The following is a 16,864-nucleotide window of genomic DNA, read 5'->3' on the forward strand; positions in this document are numbered from 1 at the left end:
TCAGGTGCTTTCCATCAGAAAAGATTTTAGGATATCTTACCTGTGTCTCCATTCTAAAGGGTAACTTCCTCGACCATCTATCTCTTCCTTTAAAAAAAAAAAACGTATTTTTTTTATTATACAAATAATACAGATTCATTGTAGAAACACTAGAAATTATTGATAAGCACAAAGAATGACAGAAAAATCTGTCATAATCCAACTACACAGAGAAAACCACTGCTATTATTCTTGTGTTTATTTCTTTAAGTCTTTTTGGTTCATACATGCCTCTCTAGGCACACACATTTTTAGCAAGAATGGGATTATACGCTAATACTCCTCTGTAATTTGCTTTCTTTCATTTAACATTATATCATCACAATCTCTTGATTTCATTCAGCATATTTCAACAGATATTATTCTTAACGGCCATGGAGCATTCCATTCTGTGGGCGTGCCATAATTTAGCCAAATAGCGTCCACTTACGTCGTTTCTGATTTTTAAGTATATATTATACATGACTCCACAAGGAGTATCTGCAGTAAAACCTTGGCACTCATCTGTAATTTTCCCCTCTCTTTTCAGTCATCTGATACATGTATCATCAAATTGCCCCTCTCAAATACTGTACTAAGTAGATTGATACCAGAGCTGCTCATTTTCCTGCAAAGCCATCACCCATTAAAAAAACAAAAAACAAAAAACCCTTCTCTGTCACCACTTTTAAAAGCTGACATCAATATTAAAGATGCCCCCCCACCATGAAAGGCTGCTCCATCGCTTGCTGAGGGCCCCTTTCCTCCTCCTGGATCCTTGACTGTGACAGTTGGGGTTGGGTTTTCATACTCTGTTTAACAGATCTCAGTTCTGGAGATGGGACTTGGTTTTGTTTTGTTTTGTTTTGTTTTAATATAAAGAGAAAAACCAAAAGGTCACCTTGACCACACAATAGGAGGGTAAATCACCTTTGAAATACTGAAGCGGGGAGGGTACAGAGACTCCAGGGGCCCCAGGAACCAGTCAGGGTTAGTCCCCAGTAGGAAGGTGCTATGGGTAGCCCATTGTCAAGGGCCTGGCACAGCCTGGCCTCCTAATGACTCATCCTTATGTTTTGCTGGAGTTGGGTCCTGGGGCTGCAGTCCCTGTTCGCTGTGGGCGGCCTGGCAACAGCCAACTGCACTTTACTCTGTGGGACTGGGACACCGAGATGAGATGCCGCATCCCAACCCCAACACCGTTTGTGTATTTTTCTATTGTTTTGTTTCTTAATATACACAGCCTTCTTCCTCTCGAGACAGCTTTATGTCATTTGTTTGCTTTTTAAAATTAAAGTGGATCATCATTCATGTCATTGCACACTTGGCTATGACTGGAGCTAGTCAAGGTGTCAGGAAATACATTGAGAACGGAAGGCCTCTTAATCTAGGAAAGGCAATTCTGACCTGGTTGTCATGGCATTTTTTTTTTTAAAAAAATTCAATTGCTCTGCATATACTCTCATTTAACCCTCCCAGCCCCCTGTCAATTAGATGTTTTTATCCCCATATTCCAGATGAAAACGCTGAGTCTCAGAGAGGTGAAGTGACTTACCTGTGGCCACACCACTGACTTGTATCCAGATGCAGCTGACTGGAGGTCTGTGCTCCTGCGTCGCCTCCTCCCCCGGAAGCACTGCCGGCCCCAGAGAGCCACCAAGTGAAGGGAGCAGAGAGCCCTGGGCCAGGAGTTGGAAGACCGGGCTCCCGGTTCTAGCTTTGCTGCAAATTGATTGTGGGGCTGAGGGCACCTCGCTGCACCTCTCTGGGCCTCAGAATCCCTTTGTGAATTGAAGAGACTGGATCAGACAATCTCCAAGGTCTCTTCTAACTGTGGGGCCTTCGTGCAAGTGGTAACAGGAAGCCACTCTGCTTAAACAGAACTGGGCACTGCGGTCAGAGTCCAGGGGCCCTCATGCAGCTGAGGCTGGGCTGGCAGCAGACCACCATGGCCTGGGGGCTGGGCAGGGGCTGTGTGGGTCGCTACTTCTCCCAGATCCCCGTTTCATTCGTCTCTCCCTGCAAACTGGGTTTCTTTTTCTGCAGATCCGCTTTTTCTGCGTCTTTGGTCAATGGTAGCAGATGCCTCTCTAATTACAATCAGTTCTGGGGGCCAACTGAGTCTCACCAAATTCCGATTCCAATTTTCTGGGGAAAGAAACCTGATCGGGCAAGTTGGATGGGAGATAGCCACCTTGGTCTGATCACCTGGGGCCTGTCGCACAGAGACGCGGGGCCCAGGTTGGGGAGACGCCCCCCTCCCCCACTAAGGGCTCTGTACACAGGGCAGGGAGAGCGTCACTGGCAGAAGACATAAGGTTAAGTAGAAATCCATTCTGATGAGGTGACCCTGAGACCTACAGAAAAAGCACGAGCTCACGGGGTTCTCTATCACGTCCTCCATGACACATCTCTGAACGATCTGAGCACCTTTTCTGGAAGAGCTGAGGATGAAAGACCATGTCAGCTGCCTCGAGGCGGAGACGACACAGGATTCTTTCATTGCTCACGATCCCTGCCGCTTGACGCATGTGGATGTGTGGCTGACGTCCCCTGTTCTGACCGGTGTGACGTTTCCTCTCTCCCTCCTGCAGCCCCCAGCTGTCTTTCGGACACTTCCAGTGTCCATTCCTGCATCCCGTTTCCCCCACACACCCGGATCCAGGCTCTCAGCATCGGGATCCTGAGCCGTTTAAACAACTTCTGACTCGCTTCCCTCGACTCCAGGGGTTTCTTTTCAACCTGGAACCCGCTGTGCACACCATTCCCGGCACTTGGCCCTCAACTTTCCACTCCAACTCCCTCCCTGGCTCGAAAATCTTCCCCAGTGCCTGCTACTTATGGTATCACGTCCAAACTCCTCGACCCACGGTTCAAGATCTTGCATTTCCGATCTGATCTTAGATTTCCGACGTTTTCTCCCCTCTCCCTATATGTAAACCTAAACTCCAAGGTCCCAAATGTGCCCATCACATCCCCACACCCTTGCCTTTGCTCACCTCATTCCCTCACCTCCACGAAGCCCCCATTATCCTGGCTGGCCTGGCCCCTGCTTCTCCACGACTCTGTAAGTATGCAATGACTTGGCCGCCTGGCCATTTAGAGATGTGTCCCCTCCCCGTCCATGCAACTTGTGCCTAGAGGTGGCGTTTATGTTGCCTTCGTCTTCATCTTCGGCACGGAGGGCAGAGCCCAGCCCTTTGGTGGATGCTCAGGAAATGGTCATTGCCTGAGCTTTTGCAGTCCACCGTGGGTGATTCCCTCTCGACCCCTTCCAGGACTTGTGGCCACACTGTGGACATGCCTGAAGGGTCCCAAGGTGCCAGTAGGGGTATCCTCCTACTTGGGTCCCTCCAGGACCAAGCAGGCTGGGACAGGGGTGGGGACTCCCAAGAAAAGTCTCCAGACTGTCTGGATTTCCATCCCAGATCATGTCTGGAAATATACATATGTGACGGTGTCCTGTATTCAGATTGCTTCATGAGATGAGAGGGACTTGATGAGGCTCTTGAGACTTGATTTTGTGGCCAGATTGCCCCCGATGTGTTTTTAAACCTAAGCAGATGCCAGTTTTAAGAACTAAAACAAGGTCTTCAGGGAACCAGAGCAGCTAGGATGAGCTGACGTGATGAGTCTTCTTTGTGCAAATGATCCTTCAGTGCTCATCAAGCCCCAAGGACTGGTGGCCGTGGTCTCTACAGTGTCTGGTCCTTGACCCTTCTCCAGCCCCCTTACCCCATGCCCCAGTTCCGTCGTCCAACTTGGAGGCAACAGGGCAACGGCGTGTGTTGAGGGGACAGGTCTGCCTGGCTGTCAAACAGCTGTCGCATCTGTCCTTGAGCAGGGACCTTCGGGGAGCCACAGCCCGTCATTCCTGCTGACACTACGCGTGGGCCAGCTTTGCCGGTGAGCTTCTGCTTTCTCTGTAGCTCTCAATGTCACCTCCTTTGGAATGGAATTGTACTTGTTTCTTCTGTCAATGATGCTATTCCCGTCCTGTGTGCAGAACCTCGTGGGAGGCTGTCTGCTCGGCCTGAACCCCCACATCTTCTTTATGCTACAGAACCCAGTCGATCAGACCAAGGTGGGTATCCAACCCAGCTTGCCCGATCGGATTGCTTTTTGGAATGAGTGCCCAAGAGGAGAGTAAGAGCGAAGTCGCCATGTCTTTCCGACATAGTCTTGGGAGTAACACGCCGTCACTTCTGGCACATTCTAGTCGTTAGAAGCAAGTCACTACGTCTAGCCCTCGCTCAAGAGGAGAGGGATGAGGTTGCTCCAGAAAGAGTATCAAAGAATTCGCGGGCCTGTTTTAAAACCACCACAGCACAGAACGGAACACTGAAGGGTTCCCAAGTGTTTCGAGGTTTGGCAGTCAAGGGACAGGGTCTGGGGAGTCCCCTGCGGCAGGCAGAATAACCGTCCCCCAAAGATGTTCACGTCCTAATCTCCAGAACCTGTGACGATGTTATGTCATGTGGCACAGGGGAAGCGAGGTGCTCACCAGCCGACCTTAAAATCCTTGATCCCGTATTATCCGGGTGGGCCTGATGTCATCACAAGGGTTCTTAAAAGTGGAAGCAGGAGGCAGAAGAGCCTGTGTCGGTGTGAGGCAGAATGAGGAAGACGTGGCTGACCACTGCTGGCTCTGAGAGGGAAGAGGACCAGGGGCAGAAATGCCGGCAGCCTCTGGAAGCTGAAAAAGGCACAGAAACATCCTCCAAGAGCCACTGGCAGGAACGCAGGCCTGCCGACACCCTGACGTTAGCCCAGGGAGACCCGTTTTGTGTTCTTGGACCATTGAATGCCTGGCGATCTGGTACAGTGCCACGGGGACACTCACGCAGGGCTACCCCCACTCTTCTCCTTTGCCCCATCCCTAAACATTTCTGCTTTCTTCACACGCTTATGGTTATCGTCCTCATTTCTACGTGGTCCATATTTTTAATATAGAGCTTTACCATCTCCCTTAAAACTATAAGTTCCTGGAGGGCAAGGCCTGTGTTTTGTTTTGGTTTTGGTTTGGTTTTTAAATGTATATCTGAAGCACCCGACACACGGCTCGATACTATGTAGCCATTAAATACTTGATCGATTATTTACTAGACTGACTGGAAGTCAAAGCGGCAGACTGAGCAAAGAGATGAAGCAAATAAGAGCTGGTGCGAAGTGAAGTGTGAAATACCATGAATTCCTTCTCCATCGAACTGGAGCCGAAGAATCACGCCCGAAGCAGGGCGGCTCCTTGAAACCCCGTTTCCCTGGATCTTTCCTTACCCCCATTTCGAGCCATCAGCCAAGCCTCCTCATCCCTCCGTTAGCAGACTGGGGGCTACAAGCACACACGTCTCCTTTCGGTGGGTAGGGAGGATGGATTCTCGGAGCCCAAGGGGACCAAGTTCCCTGTGAGCGCCAGGGCACTGGGTCCCCATGCATGCGAGACCCTGGGCCTGGGGGTTCCCCACATCGCCCAAGACTCTTGCCCCCACCCCAACACACACAGTGCAGGAGCCAAGAACACGGAGGGAGCAGGTGGCCAGGACAGTGGGGGTGTCTCCTGTGACCACATGGAATGGCATCTGATATTCTCGGGGCCTCCCCTCTCCTCCAACCTGGGACCTTTGCAGAACCAGGTGGGGTGGAGGGAGACGGTGGGCACGGGGAGGGAGATGGTCCCAAGGGTGACCAAGACAGAATTTTCCACTCATCCACCAGGAGCAGGAAGAGGAGTTGGAGTCTGAAATATGTCTGTTTAGAATAAAAAAAGAGTGACACTCTTTGTACACTCAGGTTTGGGGCTGATATTCACACCGGTGACACCTCCTTTGATTTTAAATGAAGATTTTAATCTGGGAGGAGGGCGGCCTTGGGCAGGGCAGAGTGGAGGAGGGCAACAGCCTTTGCTGTGTGGCCAAGGACGGGGGCGGATGATCCAGAGCTGCTGGCTACGTTGGAAGCACGTCCTCAGTCACGTAGGGGCTGAAGCACAGGTACATCAGAATGAAGCTCCAGATTCCAAGGGTGATAAGGGTGCCCAGGCCTGGTGTGGCAGTTTCCTGTTAGACAGAGAGAAAGGCAGGAAGCCGAGGCAAGGTCAGGTCAGCTGCTGGCGAGGCGACCTCCCCTCCGTGGAGCCTCCAGGCTGAGCTACCCACGTCCTCCTTCCTGGTGCCATGTGCTCTGGGACCGAGTGGGTGTGGTCTGCCTTAGGGCTGATGGGGCACCCGCCTGAGACCCGGCACTTCTCCTGTGGGTCTACCTACCCCTGATTGTAGTTGTTCTTTAGGGCACACAACAAACATTTCTCCTGTAGAGGACAGAAACGGCACAAGAAAGATCATTTTTCCCTGGTCCAAGATGGCCAGCCTGCTGGGCACCTCGTCAAGTCTTGCTATAGGAAAGGACAGAACGATACAGTGGCTCTTGGGGACAGGCATATCCAGGGGTGAGTCCTACTTGGTCATGACTCAGTGATCTCCCCAGGCCTAGAGGGCAACACTCCAGAGGCCTCCTGGGCCCGCGGAGGTGGGGACCAGGCCCCTCACGCCAGAGAGCCAGAGGTGCCGGAGCAGAGAAGGCCCAGGGAGGTGGGGGAGCAGGAGCCAAGGGCTTCTGAAACGCAGCCCTCAGCAGGGCAGAGGCAGGGCTTCACTTACATAGCGGGTCCCACACTGATGAAGGGAATCCAGCGGGTCTTTTTTTGGTTTCTGTGGTGCCAAAATTTTCTTGTGAAGACTAAGCGATGCGCCATCAGCTCCCTCCATTTCCTTGAACCGGAGCTGTGGGTCGGTGCCAGTCTTGCCTGTCAGCCTGAGTTCCTGATGCTCCTTTGTTCCTCTTCTAAGGGGACTGGGGAGTCAGGGAGGGGCAGAGTTGGGGGGACAGTTTCCAACATGACAAAGAGATAACCATAGCATGGGTGGCTGTGGAAGGCCTTGACTCCAAGCCACTGGGGCAAGAGAAACCAAGACAGGTCCTTGCAGTCTGAGGTCCTCTGACCCCCGAGGATGTTTAGCCAAGTGAAGGGGGAGGTTCTTTAGGGATGAGTAGAGGTGGGTGCGGATTATACTTACAGCTTGCTGTTCTTGTGTATATTTATTAAAACATCCATCTTCTCATCCATATCCTTCTGCATTTCCTTCAAGACACAATTCAAAGCCAGAATCACCATCTTGAAGTGCCCTTGAAATCCCTTTCTCCTGCCTCTGTCTGCAAACAACTCAGAGATCACTTTGGCATCTTACTTCCTCGAGAATCCTCACTGGCTTTGCGTGAGGTGGCCTATGGAGCGTACATGACACAGGCTGCCACCCCCTTTCCCCTCCCCCATTCTATGACGAGGCTGAGCAACAGGTGCAATCATTAGGGGCTTGTCCAAAGTCTCCAGGTGAGTCAGAGGCCAGGAACTGTTTTACCTGAGCTCACACTTGGATGAAACCATTGTCGGACTTGGTTCAAGGCCTATGAAGTGATGGAACCAAGAAAAGAAATCATGTGACCCCCTCCTCCCAAGATACTCTGCCCCCAATGTTTTGACCCCAGCACGTACACAGAACTTGTGTATTTATGTTCGCTCCATCTTTTACCCAATTCCTGGCAGAAATAGTCAACACAAAATAAAACTAATAGTAGCTCTAATGACACTTTGCATTTATCATTTACTAAGAATTGAAAGAATAGTAAAATCTTCTTGGCAAAGTTTAGATCTATAAATTTGACCTGAGAAAATTAAAAAATAGTGGTCACAAATGAAATTCTAAGATGTTATCATGGGTAACATTTGTTATGGACAAAATAGGTTTAGATCGAACATTATAAAATGTAAATGAAAAATAATTTGCTTCAAGAAAAATAATTTTAGTAAAAACGAAAGATTTGATAACAATTTACTGAACTGTGGTAGGAAATTGATCAAAGAATGATACTGTCTGGGTGGAGATGATTTCAAAAAATACCTTCTTGTAGAGCATTTTTAAATGTTACTATAAATTTTGAATTAAATATTAACATCCATAGAGTCAAAATATCCTTGAAGTCAAAATGTCCCATACTCTTACATGTCTAACCATCTCTTCAAACTCATGTCCCAAACTGACCTCATTTTCTCCTCTAAATTAGTTCTGTTTCCTAACTCTCCTTGTCATTGTCACCACTTTCTTCTAATCGCACAGATGAAAACTCTGGTGTCATCGTGGATGCGTGCCTCTTTTCATTCTCTGTGTTGTTGAATCGGTCACAAAGAATGCTAATTTTCCTTCAATGCATCTTTCAAAGGTACCTTTCCTTCTGTTCCTACACCTGGTCCAGCTTTCTTCACCTTGAGCTGGTTGCAGCTTCCCGTCAGATATTTTTGCTCCACGCAGCCCCTGCCTGCTCCCCGGGGGGCCCCAGGCCACCTTGCAAACAGCTGCCAGCTCAGCTTTCTGAAGTGCTGCTTCTCGCATGTTCTTTGGTTGAAAGTCTCCAGAGGCCTCTTATTGCTTACACAGCCAGGTCCCGACCTGTCTGCCCGTCTTTCAAAAGCCTTCATCACCACTGCCTCGGTGCCCTTTCCATTTTGTTTCTCACAAGTTTCCCAAATGATCCCACTTTTATGACTGATCTCCTCACTGCATGTTCATCCTGCTCCCCAGCTGCACGCAAGCTGTGCCTTTGCCCAAAATAGCCTCCTTTGTGCCTTTGGAGACCCAGTCCTCTCCACTAACGAAACACTGACCGTGATTGCATTTTAATGTAGAAAATTTGGGTACTACAGAAGAATATAAAAGAAAAAATAATCATCACCTGCAAATAACTATTAACCTTTTGGTATATTTCTTTCTAGTCCTTTTTCTATATATTTACTTATCTCTTTCTTTTCTTTTAGTTGAGATCGGCCTGTATATATTACTTGTATCTTGCTTTTTTACTTCTCATTATAAGCATTCTTTCTAAACACTGTCTCTAAAGTTCCTAATTTTCATTATACCGATAAACCATAGTTTATTTGGCTATTCGCCTCTTAAAAATTCTGTTTGTTTCCAAATTTTTGCTATTATAAATAACCCTGTCATGAGCATCTTTACACACACACACACACACACACACACACACCACACACACACCGCACATCATGCTGGGGTTCTGATTATTCTTGTAAGTTAAATTCTGAGAAGTGGAATTGATAAGTCAGGGAGTTTAATATTTTGTGATACCTCTAGTCCAATTCCTTTCTTTTCAGTTTTGTACAAACTTGTACTCTTGTCAGTATAAGAGCATTCCTGCCTTGTTCTATAATTGTCATAAATTAAAACTGCTTATTTGAATGCGGCAATTATCTAATTATTGTTTTCATTTGCACTTATTTGATTACTCAGGAAGTAAACGCTTTTAATGTTTATTGCTTTTTAGTTATATTCTCTTCTGTGGATTGTCTGTTCCTACCTTTGTCCCGTTTTTATATTTGGTTCTTAATGATTTGTGTGGGCTTTATGTTACAGATAAAAACCTTTTATCTATGTCTATCATATTTGTGAAAAATTGTTTCTCCAAAATTGTGCTTTACTTTTTAACTCTGTATATGATGCTTTTCTGTTATCATTTCAAAATTTTTTATATTGTCAAATATATCAATATATCCTTTGTGATTTCTTCCATTGTATTTACGCTTAGAACATCTGGATAAATACTTATATACTCTTTCTTCTCATTGGTTTTTATTATTTAAATTCACTTGTATATTTCAGTTCACAGAGTTAACTGAATTAAGCTTTTTCATCAGATATTCAAGAAATGGTAATATTATTAAATAATCCTTTCCTTCTCATTGACATTTAAAAAATCATCTTTATCATATTTTTAAATTTTATAGAGCTGGGGTTCCCAGCCTTGGATGTACATAGAATCACCCGGAAATCTTAAAAACTGCTGACCCTGGACCTCATTCCAAGGGGTTCTGATGTAATCGTAACTTTGACCGGGCAGCCTGGGCAGAAAGCCACAGTCCAGGCGACTCCAACCTGTAGTCAAGGTTAGTAACTGCTGCAAAAATGCCTAGGACCTGGTTCTCACCCAGGAAGGACCGTTGGCGTCACTAACAGGTGCGCCCCACCCGAGAGATTTGCATTCAGTTCCCCTGGGCCAGGGCCCGGGGTACAAATTTTAGAGATCCTCAAAAGTGATTCTCAGAACGCTCTTGGCAGAGAGGCTGTTCCAGGCTCATCAAGGCTGCTTTCATTCACTTGTCTGGTTATTCTGGGGCTATACCACCTAAATTTGATTTCTGTGGCTTTATTAGGACGTTTAGTCCTAATGTATGGTAGGGGTAGTAACAACTCTTGAAAAATTTATAGATATCTTCTTTTGCCTATTATGCTTCTACATTGGTGGTTCTCAAACTTTCACCTGGGGAACATGAAAAAAATCCAAGGTTGCAAGCCCCATCCTAAAGGACCTGGGCTCTGCTTTACTAATTCGTGCTTCTGGTGCTTCTGAAACACACCAGAGTCTGAGAACCACTATTCCAGAATCTAGATGATCTTCTTAGTGATTGTTGAGTTCAGAAATAATCTTGATGGGCTTCTGGTTAGATTTGCATGAAGCTTCCAATGCAGGCTTTGAGGCTCACGTTAAGACTCCCTTTCTCTATAAAGGCTTTTCTGGTTACTCCAGCCCACCCTCCCTACTCACGTCTCCAAACACTTAACTGACTCACATCCAGTTATCATTTAGCTTGTACTTGTCGTTTAATTCTTTCTTGCAGCAGAGTTTGGGTCTCCTACTAGTTGCAAACACCTGCAGGGCAGGCTCTGGCATCTCCTTCTGTAAAGTCTAATGTTGCACCGGCCTGTGGAAGGCACTTGGTAAATGCTTACCTTCATAATCTCCACAAATTCCTGGAGTTTGTCAAAATCCTTGTCCATTACGTCTTTTATCTATTGAGGAAGAAAGGCACAGAGCGTGTTATTGACTGTAGAGTCATCTTTGGGGCATTTTAAGCAAAGGGCAGCAGCTGCCCCTCTGGAGTGAGCTGGTTAAAGCTCAGGGAATGAATTAATGATGGCCTGTTAGAGCCATAGAGCCATGTTCTTCCCAAGGAGTCTATGAGGGGACTTTGGTGCATGTACCACTAAGTCATCACCACTGCCCAGCCTTGGCACAACTTAGATCAGGCCAGTGCAGGGCTTCCATGTGGAGCTCAGACCATAGCACCTGTGCCACCTCTTGGCTGAGCATTCTCTTTCTTCATAAGCACGTTCTAGGTGGTTCCATCACGGAAACAAGAAGAGAGGTCTTGCTCTGCAGCTTGCTCAGGCAAGGCAAATAAGGAGAATGGAATTGTCCCCTATCTGTCCCCAAATTCCAGTAAGCCCCTCTCACTCTGTCACTAAAGCTATATCTCCCAAACCTCATCCATAAGACATCAGAGAGTCCTTGTCAAAAATTGGGTTTAAGCTTCAAACAAGTAAGAAATAGCTATCCTCAGCTGCCCAGCACTTAAGAGGGGAGTCAGTCTGAGTTCATTGATGGCTTTTTCTGTGCAGGTCCTGGCCTCCTTCACCAAAGTCAGGCGCTGCATTTCCCTTGAAGCTACCCACGCTTTCCCTTCCCGTCCTGTAGAGTCTCACCCCCTTACCTGTTTTATCTCCTCCATCTTTTCCTTGAGCTCTTCCCTCACCTCCCTGAGTTCATTCTGAGGAAATAAAATAGGGAAGAGAAGGAGTAAAGGAAAGATCCCGGGGCCTGGACAGAAGAGGAAAAGAGAGATACTTCTCATTAAGGAGGAAAGAAAGGGTATTGTCAAGAAGATAGGTCAGCGGGACATACAGACATCATGTGTCTCCTGGTACTTCTGTGGTGTGACTGTCGAAAAAGGCACAGCCTAAATCTAATCACAAACAACTCAGATTGAGGGTCATTCTCCAAAATAAATGATCTGGAATCCTCCAAAATGTCAGTGTCCCAAAAGACAAAGATGGAAGGACTGTCCCAAATAAAAGGGGACTGGCCCTATGGAACCCAGATGGGAGCAATCCTAGACGGGATCCCAGACCAAAAGAGCTGCTTTTTCTTTTGTTATGAAAAGCATTAGTGTGATAATTGTTGAAATTAGAATAAAGGCTATAGATGAGTATTATATCAATATTAATTTCCTGATGTTGATGTTTTAATAATTGTACTGTGGCTATGTAAGAATGTTCTTGTCTGTAGACAACATACACTGCAATTTGAGAGAAACATGCTCTCAAATGGTTCAAGAACCATATATATATATATTATATATATAATATATATAGATGTATGTGTGAATATCTATGTATTGAGAGAGAGGGAGAGGACCATGAGAAAATGTCAACGTTTGGGGAATCTGGGCAAATTCATTGTGTCATTTTTGGAAACTTTTCTATAAGTCTGAAACTGTTTCAAACTAGTTAAAACAAGCAAAAAGAACTGGAGGGAAGGAAGTCACAGGGCTGAAGCACAGCCATACTTGCCTTGGAAGCTGTTTAGCTCACCGCCCCTCCCCCGCCACCTCTTCACTGGGCTGACCCCACCCCCGCCCCCTGGATCCCAAGGAACGCCTACCTTTAGCCCCCTTGTCCCTCCTGGTTTGGTAAATGGCCCTTCTGGTTTAACTCTTTTATAGTCATATGTCTGTTGATTGAAACCAGAAACACAGAGTATTGGAAACTGCAGGTGTGTGGTCAGTAAGGCAGGAGAGATCATCCTGAGTTTCTGTTCCTCCCTTCTGGCCAGAGCGAACAGGTGAGAGCTGGTGGCCCCATCTACCCGCACAGCAGTTTCCTCCATCCTTCTATTCTCTCTGTGCTCGCCCTGTCCCACTCCCCTCCTGGCCCACTGGGCCTCAGCTCTCTGTCCCTGAACAGCCAAGCTCATTCCCGCCTCGGGCCCCTGTGCATGCCGTTTCTACCACTCTCAGTGTCGGCTCAGGCTTTGAGTGGCTGGAGCCTAGTCCTTCGGCTCTCAGCTCAGATGAAGGCCTTTCCTGACGCCTGGTCTACAGCAGCCCCCCAGTCATGTCTCCCTAGTTTAATTCTCTGCATAGCAGGTAACCCTACGGAATTTTTCCTTATTCATGTATGTATCTGATTAGTTACTAATGCGACATTCTATGAGATTAGAGAGCTTATCTGTCTCTCAATGTACCCCCAGCACCTGGGACAGGTCTTGGCCACCAGCCATAGCGAATGACCCCTGACTCCAGGTCACCTCCCCACGAGTCTCAGGCCTGGATATCATCGTGGCCTCAAAATAGCTTCTTACTTTGATGGGTTCTGGCTTGAATTCCAGGCAAACTGCCTTGTAGTTCTTGTTCTGTAGAGAGAGGAGGTTGGGATTCGGCCTGTCGGGCATCAGGCCTGGGGAGGCTGACACCTGGCCCTTGCAGAACCCTCTACCCAACCCTGCCTGTCCGACTGTGTGTGAGCTCAGGACCGCACATTCCCCAGCTTCTGATTCAAAACAGCTCAAATTCTGTTACGTTGTTATACACCTGCTAGGGGCATCCGCATGCCCATCCGGCAGGCAGCCTCTCGCTGCCGGGGTACCTGGGCGGGCACGCACTCTAAGGAACCTGTGCCAGTGTTACTTCAGGAGCACAGGCTGAGGTTCTAATCTCAGCTGTCCTCCTACGAGCCATGTCAACTTGGGCAAGTTATTTAGCCTCTCTGAGCCTCCATTTCCTCTTCTGTAAAATGGGGGTGAAAATTACATTTATATAATAAGGTTATTGTACACCTTAGATAATAAGGTTATTGTACACCTTAGATGTGGGCTTGGCGCAGGCCTGGCACGGGGTCACGGCTCCTGGAGTGGTCAAGGGAGAGGGGGCATTATGTGTTCCCCGTCCCACCCCAAGGCCAGCGATCAATCCCACCCCACTTCCAGCCTGACAGGCCACTCCGTGCTCGGAACAGAGAAAGGAAAGCCAAGGATTCATCAAGGCACCCTCTATGTCCCCGCTCCCCGCCCTGCATCTCTACTCAGCGTCCAGCTACGTCTCCCCTTTACCAGGTTTGTTTTCTTCAGTTCTGCCCTCTTGGCCGACATGATGGAGGAGGCCAGAGTGTTCTCAAGTTCCCAACCTCCCCACGATGGGCCCCTGTGACCAGGCCACTGTCCTATGCAGATTACAGGCCAAGGCAAGGGCAGGATGACCACCTCTTGGTGTGCGGAACAGCTGAGGTCACAATGCCCAGGGCCCACATGCCGGCCGGCAGGGTCACCGCAGCTCTGAGCCTGGGGGGCCTTGGCTACTGAGATGAGGAACTCAGGTCAGCGTCCAAAGCCACAGAGTCTCCCTTCCACATGGGTGAAGTGTCCTGCAAAGTTCTCCCTGAGGAACCATGCCTGTCATGGCCGAAGCACAAGGCACACCTCAGGAGAAGCAAGGACTGCTGGCTCCTGCCCCAGAAGGCCTACCTACTGACGAGGAGAGGGCGTCTGCCTGGAACAGCTAACCCCTCCAAGCCCACAGTTTCCTCTCCCATGTTCTCCTGACCCGGATGGACTCTCCCCTTGGTGTGACACTGTCTTGGGTTGAGGTGCCCTAACGTCTATCTGGATCAAGGCGTATGCACTATGCTAACCTGGGGTTTTATGTACTGGGACAGGGAGCAGGGGGTTGTGGGGGCGGGGAGTGGGAACGCCAGTCTGAGCAGGATGATTTCTGATTCCTTGGCCTGACTGCATGGCTGGCCCTGTGCCCTCTTCCCAATACCCACAATCTCTTCTGGTTCTTCCATCATCCTGGAAGAAAGAGGGTTGCGGCCAGAAGCCACATGCGGACCATGCTAAAGGTGGAGCCCCTGGGGGTGGGGGTGGGGGGAGAATACTAAAGAAAAGGCCAGTCTGAGAGTAACTAAATTCATGCTTAGAGAGTCAAAGAAGCATGGCCTCCTACAGGACCTAAAATCCTTCATAATCCAGATTAGATGCGAATGTTCTCTTTTCCTCTTATTCCTGGGCAGTCCAGTTCCTTCTTCCCTCTCATTTCAACTACTAGTTGATACCGAAAAGGCCAACTTGGAAATTGTGAAGACAGCTAGCACAGGCGTGCTGGAACCGATATATGTATCCGATATACGTGCCGCAGCCCGTCATGACTCCCCCCACGCCCCCTCCCCCCGTACACCTGTGCGTCTGTCCTGCAGAGGCCGTCAGCCCTGGGACCGCCCCGTGAGCTGCCTGTATCGTTTCTGATGCATTTCCTTGACGGTTGTTTTGTGGCCCCAACCTGGTGATGGCCCTTGATCTGTGTCTGTCACCCTGCTCAGTTGGGGAGCGGTGGGGAGGGAGTGGGGGGGGCCTCCCAGGCTCCTTTCAACACCCCATACACACTTTTCCCAGGTTTCCAAAAATCCTACAGGCTGGAGCAAGAAACCCCAGTGAAAATGACCGACTCCATGTCCACAGTTCCCAGCCCCTGGAAAGGGCACCGTCTCCTGCTCACGCTGGCTGGAGGTCCTCCTGGGCCCGCAGCACAGCCCTGCACTAGGCTGAGCATTTGTTCAATCGAGCCTCCTTGCAGCCAATCATATCCCATGATCCCACTGGCCTATGGATCAGGAAATCGTGTCTACAAGAGATCAAGGTCTCAGTGTAAAACTGCTTCATAAATTATACATATGTAATTGTCATCATTTGTACAGAAATTTAACAAAAAATCCCCACAGTTCCGGGCCTGTGCCTTCTCACAGTATTTACTATTCATGCTCCCAAGTAAATCAAACTGTTGTCGTGAGTATGTTCTGGAAGGGCTGAGGAAATCTGTTGGATGAACCTGAATCAATGAGCCTCACGTTGTTTTCTTCTCCTTTGGGATTTTGCGATCGCAAGAAGCACGAGGTTGATGCTGCGCTGTTGGATGCCACCGTGGTGTAACTTTGCTCTCTGCGAGCCACAGGCCGTCCCTGAGGAACGCCAGCTGTGCTTTTCCTCACCCCCCTTCACGGCAAAATCCATCGGTATGGGGGCGAGGAGCACACAGCCCGCTGACGTCCCACTGGAGTTTGGTGGAAAAGGGATGTGCATGACGGAGAGAAAGAAGCGGCCACATGTCTCTTCACGCCAAGTTGATGTCATTTGGATGTCCCAGGGCTCTTTACGAGGGTCCTTGGTTTTCCGTTTCGTGAAGACAACATTGTGTGGAGAGGCTGGTGGGGGGGAGAGGAGGGTTACAAATGGCCTGAGGCCTTTGATTTTGGCCTCTCGTGATCCTAAGATTTAGCTTTCAGTGAAGGCCAGGCTCAGCCACTATACACATCTAGGCCCAGAGAACAAAAGACTGTCATCTGTGCATAGGGGCCTGTTTGACCACGGGTTGACCCAGTGTTCTAAAGCCCTTGGATTAGGGTAGACTGTTTCACAAGGTGCCCAAGATCCCGGTGGCCGTGGTCTCCAATCAGCCTCGGACTGACATGACCCAAATGATCTGCTCTGACAACACCTGCCAGCATACTGCAGTGTCTGCTGCCGCCCCCGGCCAGTGGGGCTCTGGGCTCCTCACCCCAGGGGACCTCTCACATACATTTTTTAGAGATTTAATGAGATTGGTTACTGCATTGTCCTACTTGAGTGACTTACAGACACCTCACAAAGCTTTACACCGTGTCAGGGTAGATATCTTCTGTCACCGACATGCTGGTTACTATGCAATTTCTCATCATTTCTATAAATAGCGTATCCGTTCTTGGCTAGAATCATCCTATTATATTGCTTCTAAGGAAAAATTACATCCAGTTTCTATCGTGGGAACTTCCAGTACCTCTATTTCAGGAACAAAACATAATATTCTGAACACATAATTGTAAATCTCCAGCTAATTCAATATAGCTAAGGATAAGTG

General features: G+C 48.4%; 1 protein-coding gene across 4 annotated transcripts; it reads right to left on the reverse strand.

Annotated features, from left to right (window-relative positions):
- Positions 1-5,842: 5,842 nt before the first annotated feature.
- On the reverse strand, positions 5,843-14,499 carry TEX35 (testis expressed 35). 4 transcript variants are annotated; one of them, XM_039881403.1, is made up of 9 exons: positions 14,029-14,499; positions 13,282-13,332; positions 12,583-12,651; positions 11,633-11,689; positions 10,872-10,931; positions 7,092-7,156; positions 6,675-6,867; positions 6,282-6,325; positions 5,843-6,074 (listed from the first exon to the last, which is right to left on the reverse strand). In XM_039881403.1, the coding sequence occupies exons 1-9, from the start codon at positions 14,065-14,067 to the stop codon at positions 6,014-6,016; spliced, it is 639 nt and encodes a 212-aa protein (XP_039737337.1). In that variant the 5' UTR covers positions 14,068-14,499; the 3' UTR covers positions 5,843-6,013. The 4 variants fall into 4 exon arrangements, with proteins under 4 accessions (XP_039737337.1, XP_039737336.1, XP_039737335.1 ...); XM_039881402.1 differs by lacking the exon at positions 6,282-6,325 and having other exon boundaries at positions 13,282-14,499; XM_039881401.1 differs by lacking the exons at positions 6,282-6,325; positions 13,282-13,332; positions 14,029-14,499 and having other exon boundaries at positions 12,583-13,154.
- Positions 14,500-16,864: the final 2,365 nt, after the last annotated feature.

This window comes from Pteropus medius, unplaced genomic scaffold (genome assembly GCF_902729225.1).
Source record: "Pteropus medius unplaced genomic scaffold, Ma_sr-lr_union100, whole genome shotgun sequence".
In the NCBI taxonomy this organism is placed as follows: Eukaryota; Metazoa; Chordata; class Mammalia; order Chiroptera; family Pteropodidae; genus Pteropus; species Pteropus medius.

Bases quoted from the DNA above. Each gene is read 5' to 3' on its own strand.
- TEX35 (XM_039881401.1), bottom strand. From the start codon at position 12,894: ATGAGCTTGGCTGTTCAGGGACAGAGAGCTGAGGCCCAGTGGGCCAGG. The intron at 6,868-7,091 runs GTAAGTATAATC...CTGACTCCCCAG, and splicing joins ATACACAAGAACAGCAAGCT to TCCCCTTAGAAGAGGAACAA. The intron at 6,075-6,674 runs GTAAGTGAAGCC...TCTGTCTAACAG, and splicing joins ATCAGTGTGGGACCCGCTAT to GAAACTGCCACACCAGGCCT.